Source organism: Gekko japonicus, unplaced genomic scaffold (assembly GCF_001447785.1).
Source record: "Gekko japonicus isolate JY-2015 unplaced genomic scaffold, Gekko_japonicus_V1.1 scaffold1323, whole genome shotgun sequence".
Classification (NCBI taxonomy): domain Eukaryota; kingdom Metazoa; phylum Chordata; class Lepidosauria; order Squamata; family Gekkonidae; genus Gekko; species Gekko japonicus.
This window is the reverse complement of record NW_015165279.1, coordinates 447472-473054: the sequence shown is the minus strand read 5'-3', so window position 1 is coordinate 473054 and position 25583 is coordinate 447472. Positions and strand designations below refer to the sequence as shown.

Here is a 25583-nt window from a genome sequence, read left to right as displayed (position 1 = left end):
AAAAAGCAGACAACGGAGCTGAATTCTCCCCCCCCCCATCTTTTCTAAGGAGATACGGAAATTGTCACAAAGGAAACAAGTTAGCTGAAAATCCAGTCTTCTGCATTTAAAAGCAGCCAGGGAACTGGGGGGTTGGAAGCATGCCCATCCCTGACCCATTTGTTATTTCCTGGGGCAGTCTTCAGAACGCCCTGCCTGGCAACTGCTGGGTGTTCTATGTTTTTTACCCAGCTCGTTCCATCTTTCCTGTCCCCCCTCTGCCAGGTCACCCCCTTTTACTTTCTCTGTGTGGGGTCACAGGTGCTGTTTCCTCCCCGCAGCGCAGCGCCTTGCCAGCGCCCCTGGGAGGCCGCTCCTCCCCCCTCTCTAGCGCACTCTCCCTAAACAGCTTGCGTCCTGATGCAGACAGAGGAGAGCTTTATACTGAGCCAAATGGGAAGCCGGCGTCACAGCAGCACGGAACAGCTTTACATAGCAAATGCAGATTTGCTCAAGGTAGGGTGGAAACACGTGGAGAGAAAAATGTCAACAGCCACTTTCCTCCTCTCAAATTTTAGCTAAACACACACTAATTCTGATCCTAATCAGGCTTTCTCAGAAGCAAGCTGAATTGATCTGAGTGGGAGTTTCTTCCAAGGGAGCATGCCTAGAATTGTAGTAAAACCTCATCAGTTTATCATGTTTTTTTTCATAATGCCTTCAAAAGAAGAGTCGCATGATAATCAGTAAGCTCCAAAAATTAGAATAGTTCCAAAAATTAGAACAGTTAAACACTGAACTGCTTCCTTGCATGCCAGTTATTTGTTGTTGACGAGGATATGGGAATCCATGGCCCCTTGACTGGTACAAAGCTGAAGGGCAGGAAAATTGGCTGAATGGGAATTCAGCTACTATTAAGTTATATTAGTGTTCTCATTCCTTTTATAGTTCTCCTGGTGGCTGTAATGTTAATGCCACTTGGCAAAACGCAATTTGCTTCAGTTGCTTCAGTGTCTTTCAGCTTTCTCTTTCTGATTACAAGCTTTTATTGTAGCCCTGTGCTTTATCCAAGGGTGCTGTATGGGGATGATGAGAAATTTCCTCACTACCATTGTTCCCTCTAAGCTGAGTTAGTGTGAGCTAGCTCACAGCTTTTTAGCTTCTGGCTCACACATTTTTGTCTTAGCTCAGGAAGGAGGGCTCCAGAGCAAGCTAATGCATGCAGTAGGCAAATCGCTCGCTCATAACTTTTACACCAGTCGCTCACAAAGTAGAATTTTTGCTCACGAGACTCCACAGCTTGGAGGGAACACTACTCTGTTTCTGACCATGTGAGATCCTGTATTATGAGTGCCTATTTTAGACTTATGCACTGGTTCCACAGTGTTTTCTACTGAGGAAATCTGAAATGGGGGCCCTTGTTTCATGTAAGAAAATTCAAACTTCTGGCAACACTTAAGCACCTGACACTATTAGCAACTAAAAGTTGCATTCTGACCTTTTTTAAACCCTACAGTTTTACTTATTAAAGTGTTACAGAAAACCTAATGCATAGCACCTAATGGGCCTTCTTTTAAAAAATTATATATGAAAATAATATACAAAGTGATGGTGAGCTTTGTGTTTTTGTGCCACCTTGGTTATATGTTGCTGTATTCATCATTCTTTCTGCTTTAATAGTTAAGAGGGTTTTTTAATAGTATCTTGTGCTGCAGACTTTTACTCTTAATTTTATTTGATTTGCTGCTGATCTTATTTTGTTAGGTCTTATTATTACTGCTGTATTGTTATTAGTTTTTCTGAGTTGCCTTATTAACTTCGTTAAGGCAATGGGATAGAAATAAATGTCGTCAATAAATTAAATAAAATTTAGAATGACATTTCCCACATATCTTCCACCACCCTTCTTTTTAATTTATTGCAAATGGTAATCAAGCATAGCACTAAAACATCTCCCAGTTCAATTGATTAGTAATTGTCTTTAAATTTCAGTGGCTTCTGGATAACTGCTATAATGGGTGAAAACCTGATTGCTGTTTTGCCACCTGGCTTTGACATAATCTTCATAGATGAACTTGGTTTTAAGGTAGTGTTAGCCAAATTGCCTTAATTTATTAATAAAGATGGGGAATTTGAATAGGGAGCAATAACCTTTGTATACAGGAGTCCTGTTTATTCTAGTAATCCCAGAAATAGACACAGAGACCAGATCTTAATGAAATGGTTTCTTTACTAGGGAATATGCACACATACAAATAAACATAATCACACACTCAATCAATACAGTACTAAGAAAAATAGACAGAAAGGGTGCAGAGTTCGTTGGTTAGGCAATACTGACCTGTCCTGACATGATGAAGCGATCCTTACAGTGGAAAAATAGGGGAGACTAGGTCGTATTCTGAACTGACAGAACATGTGGAGAGACTCTGGGCAGCACTTACACCGAGAGTCAGCAAGATAGAATGGGGTCAGGTATAAAGGGGGAGGGAGGGAGAGGGAGAGAAAGAGAGAAAATGGCGAATCCTGCTCTTTTTTATACATTATTTGAACTTGGGGTGGTTTTTACTGGCCACTTCCCCTTGTCACATCTCCAGGAAGTTGCTTAAGCAAAAACTGGTTTCAGGAGGATGGGGGATTAATGGTTGGGCAATATTGATTCCATTACTACTAACAGTGGCACCTTTAGAAGACAATAGCAGAAGCGGCCAGGGTCGTTAGTCTTGATGGCAGGTACGTGTCAGTCGACTGATCCCTTTATGCAAGCAGTTCTTTTGTTATACTGGGCAGCATAGGTGCAGTATCTGGCAAAGGTGTGGGGGGGGAGATGTGCCTGCGTGCTGACAGAGGTTTCTGTTCATGGAGTCTTTGTAGAGATGTTCAGGTTTCCCTTGCATGGGATGGCATTCCTCTACAGCATGCTTTTACTGGCTTATGTGTACTGTTCGCAGCCAGGGCGCTTGGCTCATCTCTGCCGCATTGCAGGTGAGTGGTGGTAGGTAACCCATGGACCCACTCTTGGTCTGTCACAAAGCTTCAGGAGGAGGCTTCCCTCATCTGGGCATGTGTTCACAGTCCAAGCAGTTGGCATCAGCTCATGGTCACCGCACATTCTATTTCCATTGGCACACTTATTGCTCAGTCCAGTTATTGTCATATGTCCATAAGAATGTTATAAGCTCCTTGCAGGGCAACAGTACTGCTTCTGCATTTGGCGATAGTGCTTTACCTAGACAGGAAGAATATGTTTACATCTACTATTTAAATCTTGATAGAATATAATTTTGGTGTTTAATTTCTACCCTGTATGGTAACTGGAGTGTCCCATGACTTTTCACCTTTGAAGTGTAAACTCATCCTTCATTGTTCTAGAAGTGGCAATTCTTTCAGTGACTTAAGCCAGTTGTAGAAATGCACATAGCTTTTTTTAGCTTTTCAGTCTGAAGATACTTCCTTCTTCACATCAGGTAACTTTACAATGAGATTCTTGCCTAAGGTTAGAATGGATGGTCTGATGAGCAATTCCTCTGGGCTGAATTTAGTTGTTTTTAATAGCAATGACTTGGCAGTTCATCTCCTTTCAATATCTCCTTCCTTTATAGTCTGCACTGTGCTCTCTGCTCCCCAAGTCTTTGCGGCAGATGCAACTCGTAATAATACAAGACGTCCAAAATAACTGGAATCCTGCTGCTGTGGATGCAGTTCATTGACAGTGAAATGCTTCTGAGATGCTGCAACTAAGTGTTCTTGAGTTGTGCAGTGGCACTGTGGAATTAATATCCAGTAAAGATCTCAATACATATGGCAAAATAGTCCATATTAATGAAATTGTCTTAATGTCTAAATTTGTACATATATGCTGTTAGTCACGTGCAAGTTGTAACAAGTGTTTATTTTATTCATGTTATTTATAGTCCTCCTTTCTCACTGGGACTCAAGGCAGAGTCCACAGAGCGAGTCAATATAAATAGGATGGGACATTCAGTGAACAATGAAATAGGATTTGAATTGTAAACCAACCAGAAATCTAAAAAACAGAACTGGAACAAAGCATAAGTGTTAACATGACACATTAAATGATACAAGATTACAGGAAACTGTACACAGTAGTATAGACCAACAGCTCCTAGTAATGTGTCCTAATAACTTTGTGAATCATTTTGTGCAGTGCTACTCTACTGCCTGTGTAGAAGAGCCCTCTTAAACAATTCAGTTTTGTATAGTCTGCAGAAAGCCAGGAGAGTGGGAGCCTTCCTGACCTCCTGAGGCAGGCCATTCCACAAGGCGAGAGCCACAGTGGAGAAGCCATGTATACGGGCAGTTGCCGATTTTGCCCACTTGCAGGTTGGTACTTAGAGAAAGCCCTGTTCAGATGAGTGCAGCTGTTGTGGTGGAGCATAGGGGAAGAGATGGTCTCACAGATATGAGGGTCCAAGGCCATGAAAGGCTTTGTATGTGATAGCCAATACTTTAAATTGAGCCCAGTAACTGATGGAGTGACTAAAGAATGGGAGTAATATGCACGCTCCATCTAACTCCTGATAATAGCTGAGCTGTAGCATTCTGCACCAGCTGGAGTTTCCAACTTGATTTTGAGGGGAGACCAATGTACAGTGCATTACAGTAGTCCAGTCTTGATGACACCATGGCATGGATCCAGGTGGCCAGATCAGCCATATCAAGATAAAGGGTCATTTTTTGAGCTAGGTTGAGTTGGAAGAAAGACTTTTTTTGCAACTGCATTAACTTGCTTCTCCAGCAATAATGTTGGTCCAGTATAACACTGAGGCTCTTAACTGAGTTGGCAAGGGTCAGATGAACCCCATGGAAAGTGGAGAACACAGTGTCCTTCAAGACATCTTTCCGAACTAGCATTACCGTACTTCTGATTGAGGGTTCTTTTTATTGTACTGAGCTGCTTCATTTGCTGTAGTCACAAGACTTTTTTCTGTTAATTCTAGAGCCATGCCGTAATATAATATGCTTGGCATATTCATGACATTCAGTTAGAGCTCGATATGTTTGATAGATCATGTCCATGTTCATAAATTAACAGTTTCACTATTAATCCTTCAGCTTTTCTCAACTGTTCATGTTCAGCAAAGCACTTTCTAGTTATTTGTATATCATTTAGGCCATCCAGCCTTCAAATATCAAACTACTCATTTAAGTCTTAGACTCTTATGAGTAATTATAAGAATCTAAGACTTAATCTGAGCCTGGTAGTCTAGAGATGACCCAGGACCTTCCCTCAGCTTATGTTAGCCTTACACAGCTGCACTGGAGCCACCTCCTGTCATGCAGTCCGTCACCCTGAACTATTTCACCAAAGCAAACTAGCTGCTACACTGGGCTTTACTAAACTTAGCACTGAGGACTGATAACCTAAACTTGACTCACTAACCTGTTGTCCTTAATTTTTTCTGTCTACCTGCAATTTACTTTTTTTTCACCAGACCTACACAACCTAACTTTTTTTTTACAACTATACTTAGGCTTGCTTCAGTTGAATTCTTTTTAAAAACCTGCTTCTTTCTTCTGTCTACCTGCAATTTACTTTTTTTTCACCAGACCTACACAACCTAACTTTTTTTTTACAACTATACTTAGGCTTGCTTCAGTTGAATTCAGTTGCTTCAGTTGAATTCTTTTTAAAAACCTGCTTCTTTCTTCTGTCTACCTGCAATTTACTTTTTTTTCACCAGACCTACACCACCTAACCTTTTTTTTACAACTATACTTAGGCTTGCTTCAGTTGAATTCTTTTTAAAAACCTGCTTCTTTCTAGCCTAAAAGCTGACTAATTTGTTTGTAATGAAAACTTGTGACAAACATATGGAATTCTTTAAAAAAAACACAGTTTATTTCATTTTACTTTGTTTTATGTTATGTTTTTAATTTTTCCAAGCCTACAAGGACAGCACCTGGCTTCTTATTATTTTGGAAGCCTAACCAAAGTCTACTTTTTAAGAAAAGAACACTGAACCCTAAGCTGAAATCTCCTGAAGGGTGTAGTCCATTTGGTACTCTGGTCTGACAAAGGAATTTTGGAGAATACCTTGGCTTGCATGACTGTTGAGAAAAAAATCCTCTAGTATTGCAGGGTCATATTTTTCTCTCATCATGGTTTCATTAACCTTTTCAAGTTGTAGAGAGATGTGTATTTCCCCATTTTTTTTAAAGAAGTGTTTCATTTCCAGCCAGCCCTGCACATGCTGGGCCAGCAAATATAGCCATAGCAATACATTTTTTATTGTAATGCATGATAGAGTAATTAAAAAATAAATTCAGTATGAGATGGTGAGGATACATGGTGGGATCAGCATATTCTGGAATGACTACAAGTCAGCATGGACTAAGCTTTTCATATGGCTGTGATATGCTGATCTGGCTTTGAGAAAGCTTATACAATCAGTAGTAGTGACAAGCCCCATAATTTTGCTTTGTTAATGACAGGGACTACAGCCATATACCCCACCCTTCTGCCTTCATCAGGTACACTCTTTTGTCCAGTTGCATTCGATTCTGATTTTGTCAGGGCCTCTCATAATGAAATTAAATGGGGAAAAAATCTTAAATAATCAAATCTAATTACAAATATGCTGGAATGTTGGCTCAGAGCTTCTGGCAAGATTCTCCGTCATTGGGTTGCTGTATTTTAAACTGAACATTTTTAATGAAAAAGGCACAAGCAGAATTTTTTTGAAGGGAAGGGGACAACACTGAAGAACAGTGTCAACCCAAACTGCTGGTATATCTGCATGATTTACAAAGTCATGATGCCACTAGTAGTGCTAGTTTAGCAGAAGGAATAACTAAGACTCTCTACAGAAACTAATTTTCTAATTTTCAGGTTTTTATTGAATGCCTATGACATTTCAGCCAAGCTAAATTGACTTTGTACAGAGCTTAAGGAAATCTTTTCAAAATTAAATGAGTCAGGTCTTTATCTAGTGCTGCCTCGAATGCTCATGCATTCTCCACTGTATAAGCAGGACACAAAATATTTCTTAGGACACAAACTGATGTTTCAGAATACCCACCATATTTAGAAATTGTGCCTTAGATCTATCACCAGCTATACCCTGTATTGACACAATGGGCTTTGAATCTAACCTCTCGCAGATAGGTTCTTGAATGTATTAGTACATTCAGAAGTTTTTGTCCTATCAAGTCAAAATCCCCCCTTTTACAGGAGGTAAACCAGGGATCCCAAGTCCCCCCGGGGGGCGGGGAAACCCCCGCCCCAGATGCCCGTTCCCCGGCGGCGCCGGATCGGGCCCCGGGGGAACTCCTCCCCGATGTGCGCATCACCTGGAAGTGACGGGAGGACGCTGGGCATGCTGGGAGCGGGGCCACGGCCATACAAGGGAAAACTCTATGGTTTTCCCTTGTATGGCTGTGGCCCCACCCCCAACGTGCCCGGCATCCTCCCATCACTTCCGGGTGACGTGCGCGCGCACCAGACACCAGCTGGGAGCCCCCCGCTCCCGGCGAAGATCAACTTGGCAACCCTAAGGTAAACTAAGTTTTTTGCTAAGGTATGTAACAGATATTGCTATGAAATTTATTAAGAACAACTTATGTAAGATGGAACACTGTGTTAAAGAACTATGTGCGGATAATAAGAATCTTGTAAGCATATGTTGTTTAACTACCTAGACAGTTGCAGTCCTTGCCCCGACCTGGTGGAACTCTCTGCCAAACACCATCAGGGCCCTGAGGGATCTTATGCAGTTCCGCAGGACCTGTAAGGCAGAGATGTTCTGCCAGGCTTTCAGTTGAGGACAGCAATGGTTTCCACTCTTGCTGGCACCCTCTCTGTGCTCTCCAGATTTGTTTTGTTCCTCCTCTTCCCCTGCCCACAAGGTGGTTGAGCAGTCCAGAATGGGAAGTAATGTGTAGCTTGCCATCGAGATTCTTTTAAAACTGTTGTAGTAGTGTTGTCTATGTATTTTATTTTTCTGGTTTTTATGTTTTTATCTGCTCTTGTACATCACCCAGAGCAATGCAGAAATTGGGCAATGCAGAAATTTAATAAATAATAATAATAAATAATACCTCTGTTACAGATCATAAGTCTGTAGGCTGGATAATGTAAAACACATGGCAAGAGAGACACAAAGTTCAAGGGATGGATATTATCATAAGACAGGTGCAGCCTTCCTCCTCCCACTAGCCATGGGTGATAGCGGATAATGCTCATTGAATCACATTAGATTTTTGTGCATCTGCTCTCCTTGTTGGATTGCCACACCATATTTCTTAGCCTGATTTGGGAACAGCTTTCTATCTTCCTCTTTCTTCGTGATTTTAAGAGGGACCAGAGATATCATCAATATATCTAATTCTCACTATGGCACCATTTGTGGATACCTAAATCTAGAGATTGGAGCCATGAACAGAGAAGACAGATTTTTCTACAAACTGGAGAAAAGCACTAGGTTTGCAGAAAAATCCGAAAACTTAAATACACACACACACACACACACACACACACACACACACACACACATTTGGGGATTAAACACCTGCCAAATAAAAGCAGCACCTATGCCTTTAAGAAAGATCTCAGTAGGGGGTTGCTATGCAACCACAACCATACTGCCAATGTTCAGTCCTTAGTTGCTATCAGTAAAAAGCAGTCCTTCCCAGAGCTATTTTGGCCTCCCATTTTACCCTGTTCCCCTCCCTCCTTCCCTGGAGGGAGAACGTATTGGTGCTAGGCCCAGCAGCAGCCACCAGGCAACTTGCTGCCATGTAACTTGTATGATTCAGCCATGTGTGGTGGTGGCTATGACCTGGTACCACACAATTCACCTAGGTTCAGTAGTAGCCTTCACATAACTTGGTCATAACTGTATGACTTTTAAACTTGGCCAGACTTTTCCCAGGGAGAGGCTGCCAGGGGGAGGGAAGGAGGAAAAGCTGAGAGCCAGTGTGATGTAGTGCTTGAGGTGTCAGACTAGGATCTGGGAGACCTGGATTTGAATTTCCACTTTGCCATGGAAGCTGTTGGGTGACCTTTAGGCAAGTCACCCACTGTTAGCCTAATCTACCTCACAGGATTGTTGTGAGAGTAAAACATAGGAGAGGAGAATGATGTAAGCTGCTTTGGGTCCCCAGTGGGGAGAAAGGTGGGGCAAAAATTAAAGAATAAATAAAACTATAGACTGGGGGCAGATAAAAGAAAAGTTGGTTGGTGAGTAGTAAGGCAAGAAGGAAATATGAAAATGAGGAGTGGCTATGGGTTGACAGGAGGATAGAAGGAGGAAATAGTGTTGGGAAGGTGATACAGGGCAAAATGAAGTGACTCTTGCAAGTCCTTGTGGGTTCTCCACTAGTGTCATTTCTATTCCCCATTTCAAATGCTGGGGTAATAGTGGCCCCAGTCCACATGTCTTTGCATAAAGCAGCAGGCTCCATGCAGATGACTGCGTACAACAAATCAGTTTAGAAGAGCACTTGATGTGAAAAAGTGTAAAGTGGTTTGTTATGTAACAAAGACATTTGCAGTTTGTCTTTTGATTTTGTCAGATTCAAACAGTCACTAAGAAAGTAATTGACCCTCAAGAAACTGAAGAACCAGCCAATGTTACAGAATCCATCTTTGCCATGATGAATGAGACAGAAGTAACTTCAGAACCCCAGATGGTTATTAAGAAGGGCCTTGAATTTAAGGATGGAATGAATGTTTTAGGTAAGGAAATAGTTTTCTACCGGTATTATATTGAACCTAATCAGTTGCTTTCCCCTTATTAAGTGTAGAACAGCTTGGTTTTTTAAAAAAATTTAAAAAAATAAATTTAAATGTAAAACATTTTTTTAAAAAAAATTAAAATATTTTTTAGCTTAATCTTTGGTTTCAGCTCCTTAAAATAAATGAGAACGGTTGTTTTCTGTTAATATTACATGAAAAGTTCAGACATTCACCCTTATTCTCTTGAGGAGAAGATTCCCCACCTCCATGAAGATGTCCTTTAAAAAAAATTAAAATATTTTTTAGCTTAATCTTTGGTTTCAGCTCCTTAAAATAAACGAGAACGGTTGTTTTCTGTTAATATTACATGAAAAGTTCAGACATTCACCCTTATTCTCTTGAGGAGAAGATTCCCCACCTCCATGAAGATGTCCTTTAAAAAAAAATCAAAAGCCCACCAATGTCTATGCACATCTTCATAAAATATGATCAACGTATTTTTGAAAATGTTTAAAACTATATTTGGGGAGCAATATAATGCATATAATAGTTTATAAGGTAGCTGCATGTGTTTAACAGTGATGGAATTTAAAATACTGATGTCACAAAAAGCAGCTAAACTCATATGCGGGTAAACTGATTACACTCCAAGCCAAAGTTTAGAGGGGTGTTTGACTCAGCTCATAATTGTGGTGGCTTCCAGAGAGTTGGCATTCATTTTGAACACCTCAGTTTCAAAATTTGGCTGTATTCTGTTAGAAGGTTAGATCTCCAGTCAGGCCTGTAGCTACCGTGGGGCATTTTGGGGCCTGCCCCCCTGACTTCCTACCAAGGCCCCCTGACTTCCTTTCAGCCCAGACCCCCTGACTTTCTGGTAAGATGCAGTAGCCACCGTGAATTCCCCCACACTGTCATGGCTGCCGCTTCTCCTTGCCTTCCCCCTGCACCTCACCAATCAAGTTAATTAAATTACATTGAATTGAATTAGCCAGTGCCCCAGGGCCACCTGAGGAATTTAAATGCCCCCCAACTTAGAAATTCCTGGCTACTGGTCTGTCTCCAGTATGCTTTTTATTGCACAGCCGTTATGGAAAGTCCTGATTTGAATCAGAGCCACAAGAGATAGCCGTTCTCTTTCTTCCCATGCTATGTTCCCAGCCTCAGATAGCCCCTGCCCAGAGCTGCTATTTCCCCAGTTGGTTGCCTGTATGTTATCTGCGTCTTCCCCCGACTGGGCAAATAGATCTGCTGGAGATAAGTGGCAGTGTAAGGGAAAGACTTAACCTCATTTCTTCCCTCACTGCTACCCCAATCCAAATTCTCTCCCTTCCGGCTGTTATTGAGAAATAAAGAACATGTAGGAAATCTGATCACAGATCTTCCAGCATCTCATTTGGTTTAGCCCCTAGTTTGTACAAGTTCCTTTTTTGAGCATAAACAGTTCTTTAGATCCTGACAGCTATTAATTCAAACTTTTTATATTTTAAGAAACAATAATAGTTTATACATTTTATTCATCCATAAATGTTTTTATAATGCAACACTGTGCATCAAATAGTAATCAGTTATACCAGATTCTCTTGGAAAATATTTCAATTAGCTAATTTGGCTTTAGCAAATTACCAATAATAATCTAATAGGCGACCAGTTGCTTAATTGATATCACTCTGGTGCTATTAATGTCTGTGGAGATTAACAATGATCTCAGGTAATCAGGAGTGTACTCGTACACTCAGGGCTATTCGGAATTTATCGGTTTCAGAGAATCTATAAAATAATCAGGGCTGTCATCAGTCTGAAACCATACTGAAAATCTATACTGCACAGATCTCTCTGCTGACTTTTCAAATCACATTCATCTCATGTGGCAGAAAACACATTTGACACTTTTCAAACTGCCTTTGTATTCCATTTTAGTAACTGATTGCTAATAGATTTTTTCTGTCATTCAACAGACCCGTTTTAGTAATCAGCTTCTGGCAGAATTTATTTACCTGTTCATACAAACCTGCTTATGTTGGGTTAGCAATGCGTGGTTGAGCTGCTTTTGAGGGAAACTGCTTTTTTCCATTTTTAATCCCTTTGTTATGCTTCTGAATCGCTGTGGTGTGCTGTTTAAACTGTCCATAGCACTTTCTACAATACCACTTTTTCCCTGCCCTTTTTCACAGCTCAATCTTTCTCAGGCTTTTTTTTTTTACATTCTAAGGTGAGCGCTATAGCACTAAACCAATATAGCACTTTGGTGCTATAGTAGTTTAGCACTATAGCGCTCACCTTAGAACATTCAAAGAAAGTCAAAGAAAGATCATGAGGTGAAAAGGGGCAGGGGAAAAGTGGCACTGTTTGAAATGACCATAGTGCTTCAGAGACAGCTCAGTAATGGAAGGAAATTTGCTGTATGAAATCCCCGTCCCTGTATTGCTTTATTTGAAATTGGGCCAACAACAAATAACATCTGGTTTAGTACAGTAATGTGAAAAGGGCCATTTACTGTACTCCAAAGTGTACAAACGTAGCTTTCTGTGTTTCAGTTGATTATTTGTTGTTTTTGTATTGAGAATTATTAAAAAGAATGATTAATTGTTCTAATTGCCTTTTACTTTCTCTTGGAGATTTACTTCCTGTTTGTTGATTTACTTGATGGTAAATCAAATATATTTGTTTTTGCTTTATGGAAGCTGGAGTAGCCCATGGAGTCACAAATCCTTAGAGACATATATTTAATACACATTTCTCCCACACTTTCCCTTGACTCATAGGGAAAGTAACTTGCTACTGACTTTCATAATCAGTTAGCTACAATAAACTGAATATACTTGTCTGTTATGATTTATGACACAACACCTTGATTTCAGTATATAATTTGGTTTGTAAATTAGGCAAAAACAGGTTTTTTTTCAATAGCAGCAGTCTTTTTACATGTACATGCACATCTGTGAGTGTGAGGCAAATACATGCCTGTTTCTGAAAAAGCATGCTAGTTTGTTATAATAAAATTATTACTTTTTATACAAGAAGGGAAGATGTCCCTGGGGTTCCAGCAAGGTAGTAATAATATAAATTGCATTTCAGTTAAATAATTGCTTTTAAGATTACTTAATAACATTACAGGACTGAGTTCATGAAGTTAATAGAATTCTTCACTTTGATAAAGCCTCAGTACTTTCACTTCTAGCATTCTTCCAATAGGTCTCATTGGGTTCTTCATTGCTTTTGGCATTACAATGGGCAAGATGGGAGATCAAGCCAAGATGATGGTGGATTTCTTCAATATTTTGAATGAGATTATAATGAAATTGGTAACTATGATCATGTGGTAAGTCTAACTACTCACCTTTTGAGACATACCAAATCCTGTTTACTGTGGGTATCATTTTGTATTTTATGCATAAATTCTTCTTTCTTTTTATTTTTATTTATGCCCCTATTTGCTCCAAAATGGGGATCCAAAGTAGCTTACAACATAATTTTCCCCTTCTCTGTTTTATCCCCACAACAGCAACCCCGTAAGGTAGGTTAAAATAACAGTGAGTAACCAGCCCAAGGTCACCCTGCGAGCAACTATGGCAGAGTAGTAATTTGCTCTTGGTTCTGTTAAATCCTAGCCTGACATTCTAAACACTATAAAATGCTGCCTCTTTAGCAATTCTTCTGCAATTCTCCCTAGCAAGTCATGGCCCCTTTCCAGTGCCCTACTGTTTTAGATAACATTACTTGGACACTGGAGCTTTTTATTCACCTGACATGAAGCATAAGTCCTTTCTGTTATTGTTTATTGTGCCATCTGTTGTTTTATTGGTTTTATCGCTTTTATTGTTTTATGAATCTTATGTTGTAAGTCACCCTGAGCCCACTCGTGGGATAGGGCAGGGTATAAAATAAATAAATGAATAATATATTTTACTATTAGTTTTAAACCAATAAAATTTACATTATACATTTTTTTTCAAAGGTGTATCTCACCCTTCCTCCTAAGAGCTCAAGGTAACACATGCAGGAGTTATCCCATCCCTCCCAACTTATCAATAAAACAAGGCAAGAGAGAAACTTGCTAACTGATGCACCTGAAGTCACTTACTGATCTTGATGGCTGAATTGGGGTTTGAATCCAGGTCATCCTAGTCTAGGGTGACCAGGCACAGCCTGGCTATCAGTGGGAGACCAGTGGGATAGGGATATGGGGATGGCTGTTGGTGATGATGTGAAGTCATTTCCAGGGCAAACACCTCTCTAGGCATTGCCAGAAACACTATGGCAAAACCATAAAGTTCCCAATAATTCCTAGAGAGTATTGATGTCACTTCTGTGTTTCCCCATCAGCCCAACTGCCATTTTATTTTTCTCCTGCCACTGCTTGGAGTGCTGGCAGGAAACCAGAAATGGATGTAGGGGGAATCCCTTGCCTCTGGTGGGGCCTGGCAATCCTAGGATTCCATTCCCCAAAGAAGTTCTAATTAGCTTTTGTATATTGAATTTATTGCCCAGTGTTATGCTCATTTCAGGGCAGATTGGATTCACCTCAAGATTATTGCCCAGCTGCTGCCCTTTCACTAGAATTGGCACCCAAATCCAGCCCCTAGCACTGGTGTTGCTACAGCTAGTGGCACATCTTCCTACCCAAGACTCTTGGTAATACATGCTTAAAAATATTTTTAAAGATTAATCATACAGATGAGAACATTTCTTCTTTGGCGATAGATCCCTTTCTTCTGTAGGTACATTCTGTCCAGGTATTTATGGCTTCTTTCTAAGGAAGGATTCATCCCCTACAGCAGCTCCAGTGATTTATGAAACTCTTGTGAGTACCATAACAACATAAAACAAAGCTGGGCATCTGGTTAGGATGCTGTGTGAACTCTTTTTGTAAGGATTATACCCAGTGAATTTTTTAGAAAGCAGACTGGGTGGCACCTGAGGAAACAGTATGCAAAGTAGGGAAATGTGAGAGGCCTGTAGATAACTGATTGATTGCTGTTTCTGGGGGATGACTAGACAGTTCATTGAAAGGTCAGAGGGAAAGCAGAGGTTCCTCCTAAAAAGTCTCCTTTCAGTTATCTTTTTCAGAATGATGTGTCCAAAATGGTAGTTAAGTATTAAAAACAGAGCATAAGTGTGGGGATCCCTATTACTGAGATCTTTTCCAATCTCCTTCTCCGCTGGAATCCAGCTGGCTGCATTCAGTAACCTGTGACTGTAGCCATGGGGAGGGCGTGAGGGCACTGGATCTTGCTTCTGTTATATTTTTTGAATTTATTTTAAAGAGTTGTACTCTGCATTTTCACCAGCTGGCCCTCGAGACCTTTTATAAATAACACATATTGAAACAGCACTGAAATACAGCTTTATATCATATCCCACCAGAAACTTGGGAAAACAGGTTTCACGAGGATGTCCAATAGTCAAGGTTATCACCACAGAGGTTTTATTGCTGGCAGCCACCAACTAATGAGTGGCTCTGCAAGCAACCAAAGCAGGGTCTCTATGGGAGATATGGACCAGCCTTCCATTCACCCTCAAAGGAGCACGCCAATGAAAACTTCACACACAGGAAGTGATGGTTAATGGCTCTGACCAATTTAAAGAACAAAAAAGCTTGCTTCAAAAATATTATCGATTTACTTCGGCCCCGGCCACACCCGGAAAGCCTGGGGGGGGGGGGGAGGCATGGCTATTCGCACCGTCACATTCTGATCCACCATTATGCGATCAGATGTGATGGCGGCACACTGGAGTTTTGTCCTTCGGTGCACCCTGCAAAGAGGACGGCCGGAGGGAATAGGTGCGCGCCGGCGCGATCACACCAAATGAGTCCGTCTGCAAACCATTTGCTAGTAGATCTTTGCAGGTACTTTTAAATTGCGCGTCTTCGGCGGCATGCCACAGGTGTGCGATGCTTGCCGGATGTTGCGGTGTGATCGTGCCCCCAAAATCCACCCAGCATTCGTGTCTTTTGCGTGGCAAATTCTCTGTGTGACCGGGGCCTTAATTTATCTAAAGACTCTCCATCATGCCTTTCCACTAAAAAGCCTTTTAGGTGAATCATGGCTTATTCTGCATGGGTGTTTTGCCTCACTTCCACCGTGCATGTCTGTTGGGTTTTCTTTTTCGTTCTGCATTGCTTTGCCTCCCTTCAGCACTCTGTTTGCTTTCTGTTTGCTGTTTCCCTGGGTTTTCTGAGAGTGGCTTTCTGCTGGGTTTTCCCTTGCTTCGCTTCCAAGCCAAAGGTAATTCAAAAGCGTACAGATTCCCTTGGATTTTCACCCCCTGCCATTTCTCAACCCCTCGAAGGTCACTCCCCCGCCCACATGGAGGTCGTTCTGCCCACTCTGCACCTTCTGCCATCCTCCCCTATTCATTGGGGTACAAGCTCCCATTTTCCCCTCATTTTAACACTATTAATTTTTTTGTACAAGTGGCATGAGACTGTTGCTAGTCTCAGATCGCTGAATACAAAAAAAAATTTAAAATGGAGAGAGAGTTTAAAAGGAGCTGAGCAAGGGAGGCAAACGGCAGCGTACCCAGTGCAAAGCAAAAAAAGGAAAAAAAGAAAGGATTTGGTGGCGAGAGGAGAATCCTGATCTTGCTGCTGACTTAGCAAACAGTGAGACAGGGAGGGGAGAAGCTGTTCCAATCAAACCCACACAGACACCACCTATGAGCAATGCTCCCTCTAAGCTGGATTATGGAAAAAGCAAGAGAGTACCAGTGTATTTATTCTGCAGCTACAATTTTAAAAAACTTTTGGAAATCGGGGTGGAACATTGCTTGTGATGTGTGGGGGGTGGCATCCATTTTTCCCCTTTAATTTACGCAATTACCCTATCACAGCTGCACAGTAGCACCCAGCAAGTACCTTCCATTTAAATCCTCACGGTTCAGTGTTATGTATTGAACCTAAGTCATCCCTGAATGTGGACCTTGAACTGGGTGAGCTTGCTCCCCAAGAACAATAGCTGACCAGGATCCTGGAAATGAGCTATAGATAAGCAGTGTAATGTAAATAGCCTATCCTTGGGAGTGGGTGTATATGGGGTGGGGTGTTTGCATGCTTTATAAGCAGGGCTCAAACCCTGCTGGGTGTCCTTGCCATGTTCCCGAAATCACTAAATAAACTATAGCTGATCACTGCAATGCATCCAGAACCCAGTATTTAACACTAGCGACGAGGGTGGAATCCTGTTGAGTCAGCCCAGTACCCACCAGCACCGCACCACGCAACAAGCTCGAGTGCCACGTGCAATGCATCACTCCTGGGACCATGGCTGCTGCTCCAGGACACTTTGACACATTCGACACCACCACGGAAGACTGGGAGTCCTACATCTCCTGGTTCGAGTTTTTCCTCAGGTCTTCCGAGATCAAGAAGGTGGAAAAGAAGCACGCCACCATTTTCCAAGTCTGTGGATGCTCAACCTTTGAGATCACTCGTTCGCTGATTGCTCCCGTGGAACTCAAAAACACCGAGTATAAGACGATTTTGGACCAGCTGAAGGAGCACTTCTCGCTAAAGTCATCACTGCCTGCCACGTGTTCCACACCAGGAACCAGGCCACGAATGAATCGATCATGGCCTATGTTACAGCGCTCCGACAGAATACAAGACACTGCAGCTTCCACAACCTCAAGTATGCGCTCCGAGACCGGCTGGTATTCGGCCTGTGGGACAAGAGGATTCAAAGAAAGCTCCTCACTAAGGGAGACCCCAAATTCAAGGAGACCATGGAATTAGCCCTCGCCGTGGAAGCCGCCGTGGAAGCCAGTTCACAGCAGAGGTCCGGTAAGCAAAAAGCCCTCCATCATCAAGGAGACCTACCTCCGTAGCCCACCACGGGACACATCCGAGGAGGAGGAAGGTGAGGTCCTGCAACTATAGCAACCTACCCACTGCAGTGCTCGCCCCTCCACTCCACCACGCACCATGAACACCACCACACCGACACCATGTGCCAGCTGCGGGAAGCCCCACAAACAGAGATCCTGCTGTTTCCGGGATGCCACATGCAGGAGCTGCAGAAAGGTTACCTGCATTGCCTGAGCCTGCCATTCACAGCCTTCCTTTTTGGCCACTGGGTGACTCCGAGCACCACCACTGGCCACAGCCTAGTGGAACTCCTCATGGGCAAGTGCCTAACCACCCGACTGGACAGACTGCACCCAGATTGAACCCCAGAACATCATCAGGCAATGGAGAACCCAGAGGATTTTCCCCCAGCGACTCTGTCTACACAAGGAACTTTTCCAGCAGTCCTACCTGGGTTCCTGCCAAAGTCATCAGAGTTATCGGGTCTCTGTCATACAAGGTATTGACCGATGACAGTCAGGTTCTTTGTAGACACATAGACCAGCTCCGCCGCCATCTACTTCTAGTTGACCCAGAGTCACCAGCAGCAGCAGTGGAAGACTACGATGAGGGATGGCTGCGACTGCAGGAGCCGGAGACCGAGAGTGAGTTTCAGCCCAACAGTGCACAGCCCGACCACCTGGAGGGTGAAACACCAGACCAATCGGCCATGGACTCTCCAGATGTCACGCCAGCCCCACAGCCTTCCACCAGCACCATGCCAGCAATGTCGGGCTCAGATCCCGTAACCGCGACCACTCAGCCAGAGCTGCAATGTTCAACCTGAGAACGTCGCCAACAAGCATACCAAAGAGACTATGTCTGTTAAGGTGTTTTGTATTGAACCTAAGCCATCCCTGAATGTGGACCTTGAACTAGGTGAGCTTGCTCCCCAAGAACAATAGTTGACCAGGATCCTGGAATTGACCTATAGATAAGCAGTGTAATGTAAATAGCCTATCCTTGGGAGTGGGTGTGTGTGGGGTGGTGTGTTTGCATGCTTTATAAGCAGGGCTCAAACCCTGCTGGGTGTCCTTGTCATGTTCCTGAAATCACTAAATAACCTAGAGCTGATCACTGCAATGCATCCAGAACCCAGTATTTAACATTCAGGTTTTGCACATGCATTTTAGCGTTAGTTCGCTGAATGAAAGGGAACAGAAAGGAACACAGTCAAAGGGGGAGAACCCACTGTTGAAATTGACCAGCCTTTTCATGAAACTCTCAAGCAGCTGGGATGCCCCATTTTCCATATTCCCAAGCACTAGGGGATTCTCTGTTGTGTAATTGACCAGAACAGAATATAAGACTTAGTTTGCAAGGAATACTGAACACCTTCTTGAAGCCTCATATGTTATTGACCACTGTGAAAAATGAGAGTCACGTGATCTCATAATATGGGGAAACATGTTGAGTGTACAGAATGCATGAAACAATCCACTGACACTGCCATTGCAAGCTGTGATTGCTGGCAATGTGTATGTGTTTCTGCGCCTGTGCAAAACTGGCTGCAACTCCACCACACTTTGCACAGGGCTGCAATTTGTATGGGGAAGGAGTCCTCTGGCAGAAGCTCTGGAGAGCTTTTTTAGTCTTTTGCCACTAAACTCCTCCTCTTCCTTTATTCTTTGCTACAATTGACTGAGATTGGAAGGGAAGCCCTCGAAGCCCTGCATGCTTCTGTAGAGTACTTGTTTGGAAAGCTGGGGAATGTTGACACCCCTTGGGCTCGGCTCACCTCCCTCCCCTTGATGAAGCCCAACAATGTTCTTCCATTTAGCAATGCAGCATGAAAGGTTGCAGAGTTGGCCCCACTCATAGGCTGTGTTCCCTCTAAGGTGAGTTAGTGTGAGCTAGCTCACAGTTTTTTAGTCTCTGGCTCACACGTTTTTGTCTTAGCTCAGGAAGGGTGGCTCCAGAGCAAACTAATTTATGCAGCAGCCAAATCACTCGCTCACAACTTTAATGCCAGTAGCTCACAAAGTAGAATTTTTGCTCACAAGACTCCACAGCTTAGAGGGAACATTGGTCAGGGTTGATTTCTTTTAGGACTGACTGATTTGATCTCCTTGCAGTCCAATGGACTCTCAAGAGTCTTCTCCAGCGCCATAATTTGAAAGCATGTATTCTTCAGTGCTCGGCTTTCCTTATGGTCCAACTCTCGCAGCCATACATTACTACAGGGAATACCATTGCTTTGACCATATGGACTTTTGTTGGCAGGGTGATGTCTCTACTTTTTATCATGCTATCTAGGTTTGCCATAGCTTTCCTCCCAAGGAGCAGGCATCTTTTAATTTAATGACTGTAGTCACCGTCTGCAGTGATCTTCATCCTTATACAGGTTTCTCAGGAGACATGTGAGGTGGTCTGGTACTCCCATTTCTTTAAGGACTTGCCACAATTTGTTGTGATCCACACAATCAAAGGCTTTAGCGTAGTCAAGGAAGCAGAAATAGATATTTTTCTGGTACTCTCTTGCTTTAATCCAGCGAATGTTGGCAATTTGATCTCTCATTCCTCTACCTCTTCGAAATTCAGCTTGTACTTCTGGCAGTTCTCTTTCCATGCACTGCTGAAGCCTAGCTTGTAGGATCTTGAGCATGACCTTGCTAGCATGTGAAATGAATGCAATTGTGTAATAGTTTGAACATCCCTTGGCATTGCCCTTCTTTGGGATTGGAATGTAAACTGACCTTTTCCAATCCTGCAACCACTGTTGCATTTTCCAGATTTGCTGGCACATTGAGTGCAGCACTTTAACAGCATAATCTTTTAGGACTTTGAATAGCTCAGCTGGGACACCATCACCTCCTCTAACTTTGTTGTTAGTAATGCTTTCTAAAACCCATTTGACTTCACACTCCTGGATGTCTGGCTCGAGGTCAGTGATCACACCATCGTGCATAACACATGAAGAGAATTTCTGGCTGCCTGACAATCTTAGAATCTTCTGGCTATTCTACACACAATGTCTGATGATGATGATGATGATAAAAGTGACCCAGGTACATAAATAGCTACATACTTAGCTCACACCCAGCTGTCAGTGATGAATAAGAATCAACTTTAGGCAACATGATAGGGACAATTTTATAAATTAGATAGCTCCCTCCCCTTCAGTTTTTCTGCATGCCACTATACATATGAACAGATGATATTTTAAAAAACTTTTGGAAATCGGGGTGTGATGTGTGGGGGTGGCATCCATTTTTTCCCTTTAATTTACGCAATTACCCTATAACAGCTGCACAGTAGCACCCAGCAAGTACCTTCCATTTAAATCCTCACGGTTCAGTGTTATGTATTGAACCTAAGTCATCCCTGAATGTGGACCTTGAACTGGATGAGCTTGCTCCCCAAGAACAATAGCTGACCAGGATCCTGGAAATGAGCTATAGATAAGCAGTGTAATGTAAATAGCCTATCCTTGGGAGTGGGTGTATATGGTGTGGGGTGTTTACATGCTTTATAAGCAGGGCTCAAACCCTGCTGGGTGTCCTTGCCATGTTCCCGAAATCACTAAATAAACTAGAGCTGATCACTGCAATGCATCCAGAACCCAGTACATAACACTAGCAACAACGGTAGAATCCTGTTGAGTCAGCCCAGTACCCACCAGCACCGCACTGCACAACAAGCTTGAATGCCACGCACAATGCATGCCACTATACATATGAACAGATGAGCCAGTCAAAATTGATGTTGGCTAGTAATTTTTGTCAGTTTATGTGCTATGCTGAATATATTGTCGACTCCTTGGGAAGTCACTTTTCTCCCTTCTTCTTTGCTAGATAATCCTTAAAATCATGGACATGTGTTTGAATACTACTGAATATTATGTATCAGGATCCTATCAGTTCACACCATCTTCTGTACTACATGATCAGGGTACTTTGCCATTGAGTTGAGATTGTCACTTGCATCCAGAACCAATTCTTCTTGATCAGTAGAGAAGGTCACAAGAAATCCCTACAACAGAGAGAGCAGCTGTGGTTATTGGACTTAATCTGATAAGACTCCCTTTGCAGTACTGAGTAATGTAGCTGGGCAGAAACCAGTTCAGTACTAACGGAAAGAATTTGTGAACAACTCCTATGTGGACTCAGAATCTTCACTTCACATGAGTTTTTGGGACAAGGTTTTTGTTGGCAACATTACCATGACTGTGTAGTCTATACAACCTTTATGCAACAGTTGTGGACTTAGAAATGATAGGGACAGTTGACAGTAGTCAGGAAGCTCAACTATATTTTCAGTGTATCCATGTTTGTTGTAAAATCCAATGAGCAGATGAATGGGGTCATGTTTTGTTTTGAGCCAGATACCTCGGTGTCATTTTAAATTGTTTATTTTTTCCCCCTTTTAGGTATTCTCCATTGGGCATTGCCTGTCTCATCTGTGGGAAAATCATTGCAATCAAGGACTTGGAAGTAGTTGCTCGACAACTAGGCATGTACATGGTAACTGTGATCATAGGCCTTGTCATTCATGGAGGGATCTTCTTGCCTTTGTTGTACTTTGTTATAACAAGAAAAAATCCCTTCTCATTCTTTGCTGGCATCTTCCAAGCATGGATTACTGCTCTGGGCACTGCTTCAAGGTACTCAATATGAAATGCCATATATTGGTATAGTTAAGAAGGGATTGAGTTTTATACTAATACTTTGTTAACGATACTTACCCAGGTGGCTGTTCAAACCCTGCATATATTTCAACCAGAAAGCATTAAGTTTCTGGATACTTTCGGAAATATACATTATTTTATTTGGGTTTTTTAAAAAATCAGTTTGGATGAGCCAGTTTGCTGTAGTAGTTAGGAGTGCGGACTCTAATCTGGGAAAACCGGGTGTGATTCCCCACGACTCCATATGCAGCTGCTGGTGTGACCTTGGGTCAGTCGTAAGTTCTTTCAGAGCTATTTTCTCAAGGGCAGTTCTCGAGAGAACTCTCTCAACCCCACTTATTTCACAGGGTGTCTGTTCTGGGGAGGGGAAGGGATTGTAAGCCACTCTGAGACTCCTTTGGGTAGTGAAGGGCGAGGTATAAATCCAAACTTTTATTATCATTATTCAAGCACCAATATACAGATTCACAGAGCATTTCTAAGACCATTTCCCTGGGAAGAGGCCTCATTGAATAGAACTGCATAGAATTCTGAGTAGACCTGCTTAGGATTGCTTTCTCAGCAAAGACCTCATTACATAGTATTATGAATTATTATTACTAGCTAATCAGTGTATCTACCAATGTACTTATTTACTTAAAAGACTAGATTTTTTTTCCAGATGAGGAGCCATCATACATTCACACACAAATTATAAATCTATACAGTGATTTTTAAAAAACATTTTTGTGTTTAACATTTTTATGAAGGGGGGGGTCATCTTTCTTTTAGGTAAATATGCTATAAATCAGTCAATTGAATCAATAGTCCCATTGCTTCCCAGCTACTTTGACTCACCATGCAGGCATGCATGAATATATCTAGTTCACTTTGATCATTACTGTTGCAACTTTTGAGCTCATCTGGCAGTCTTCCTCTCAGAAGCAGATAACTTCTTATGTACTGAACTTAGCTGGTAGCCTTGCCACGATGGTCCTTTTGTAGCTGTTGCACTCTGTTTAGCACTTCTCTTCAGCACCATTGTAGCTCTTGGCTCTTCCTGGCCTCCATTTCTCAAAGGCTTGTAAGGCCAGGATATCTCTCCTGATTTTCAGGCAAGATTTTTTTCAGCTTTTCTGACAGAACCCAGTAGTGACCTCGAGCCTCACTGTGCTTCCAAATTTCCTCCCAGCAACCACTTCTCTTTTTACTCTTTTTCACTTCTCTTTTTACCGGGGTCTGTCCGAGTTGACCTCTCCTCTGAGTTAGCTGGTTCCTATGGCAACTGGAACTGGTTAGCAACCTGTTTATTCCTTGGGATTTTCTCTCACAAGGTTCACAACACTGAATAGCTGTTGTTCTGTTTAGTATTTTACTGTCTGATACCTAGCCAGCCTGTTTTCTACGGTTTTATGGGGTTTAAGTTAGCTTGAAGTCAAAGAACAGCGCATCTGTGGAGTGAGAAGCTTCTCAGTTTAGGGATGCCATTTCAAGTAACAAAAAGGCTGGTCATAGCCTACCCATTTTCATTGGCTCAATAGACTATATTCTTGTAAGAGTTTTGCTAGACTAAATGTCCATGTAAATCTTGCAACAGTTTTCCCACTGTGGTCAACTATATGCTTCCTGGGAAATCTCAAGCAGGGCAAGAGGGCAATAGTTCTCCCCTACTGTTGCCCTAGCAATTAATATTCAGTGGCATACTGCTTTTGATAATAGAAATTCTATGCTGAACAGCTCTTTGTAGACTGGTCCACCGTTTGTTTTCTAATACCCTTTTAAAGTCACCTAAAGTAGTATTGTAGCAACAAGTTCCATAAATTATGCATTCTTCTTCATAGGATCTTTGGATGACACTGATAGGTAATTGAGCATATACAGATTCAGATCAGAGAAACATCTAAAAAGCATAAAAAGATTTTTCAGCAGTGGCTCAACCCACTGAGAGCACCATGTAGCAACCTACTTGCCCAGGGTGGGGCCACACTTCTCTCTCAGTTCTTCTTTGAATGCTACAATGGAGACATCATGAGAAACTTCTCTTAACAAGTTGTGTGAGCTGGGAGGGGGGATATATAGTGATATATAGGATGTGTGTGTGAAGAGCCGTCAAGTCACAGTGGACTGATGGTGACCCCAGTAAGGGGCTTTCAAGGCAAGTGATAAGCAGAGGTGGCTTGCCAGTGCCTTCTAATTACAGAGCTTCTATATTTCGCCATATTTGTGAGCCTGCTCTGATTCATATCTGTATGATATGGTGACATCTCTACTTGCTGATAAGGACCCCCCCCCCAAAAAAAAACCCTAGCAGTTGCAAAATGTCTATTTCTTTTGTCTATTGGGTAATAAATGTTTTATAGTAAATATTCACTGCTCAAGATCTATGCAACATAGAGCTTTTATTGGTTGAAAGGAAAGGAAACGTATATTAATATAGTGCTATTCATTCGTGTTTTTTAAAAAAGAAAAATGCCCTGGTGACAGGAAGAAGAAATGGCCGTTGCAAGAAAATGGCTGCCATGTGAGTAGGACTGGAAATAACGTTCCCACCCACATGGCAGCCATTCAGGCTGTGATCCTTCCCAAGACTTTGCAGCAAAGCAGGTTTGAGAAAGATTGTAAAAAAATTCCAGGGAAACCATGGGAGGTGCACAAATGTCCCACAATCCGGTAGGGATTCTAGGGGGGGGGACACTTCCAACAACATCAGACGCAGTGCAAATGACCCATGTGGAAGCACCCTATGTAATATCGTCCCATGAAGTAAGAATTTGATATGTAACTTCCCTCTACCTACCCCTTTCTCCTTTTTCTTGAATCATCAGTGCTGGTACATTACCTGTTACCTTCCGCTGCCTTGAAGAAAACTTGGGCATTGATAAGCGTGTGACAAGATTTGTTTTACCTGTGGGAGCCACCATTAATATGGATGGGACTGCCCTTTATGAAGCAGTGGCTGCCATCTTCATAGCACAGATGAATGGAGTTGTATTGGATGGTGGACAGATAGTCACTGTCAGGTGAGTTTCATGTTCAGCTCTATGTGACACAAGCACAGGGTTTCCCAGGAAACTAGCAAGCCCTCAGTCTTGCAGGATTAAAAAATCAGTCTTGATGTATGCTCTTTTTGTTGGACATCACATCAGAGACCTAGAGTACCTCAGCACACATTAATCCCATCCCACTTCTTCTATATATATAATCACGTTGGCTAGACTGAATACGTAACCTAGGTAGGGTGGAGACGATGGATCACATAGTGCTAGCTTGCCCCAACTGGAAGATGGAGAGGCAGAAGTATATTATACCTATCTTGACAAAAGAAAATCTCCCCTCCCTTCCCTGGTCAATTTCTGTTCTTTTATCCGACAGAGCTGATTCAGTCACCAAAGCAGTGGCCACGTTTTGGCCCTGGTGGCAAAAAAAAGGAACAAGGAGGGAAAGTTCAAACTGTG

The 25583-nt window shown here is 42.3% G+C and overlaps 1 protein-coding gene across 1 annotated transcript in view; it reads left to right on the top strand.

The window, feature by feature from the left end:
• Positions 1-25583, top strand: part of SLC1A2 (solute carrier family 1 (glial high affinity glutamate transporter), member 2) — a 59861-nt gene that overhangs the window by 17944 nt on the left and 16334 nt on the right. Inside the window, exons 4-7 of the mRNA XM_015410295.1 lie at positions 9517-9679; positions 12872-12998; positions 21892-22125; positions 24954-25148. Coding sequence (XP_015265781.1) covers positions 9517-9679; positions 12872-12998; positions 21892-22125; positions 24954-25148 — 719 coding nt within the window. The remainder of the gene's footprint in view (positions 1-9516; positions 9680-12871; positions 12999-21891; positions 22126-24953; positions 25149-25583) is intronic.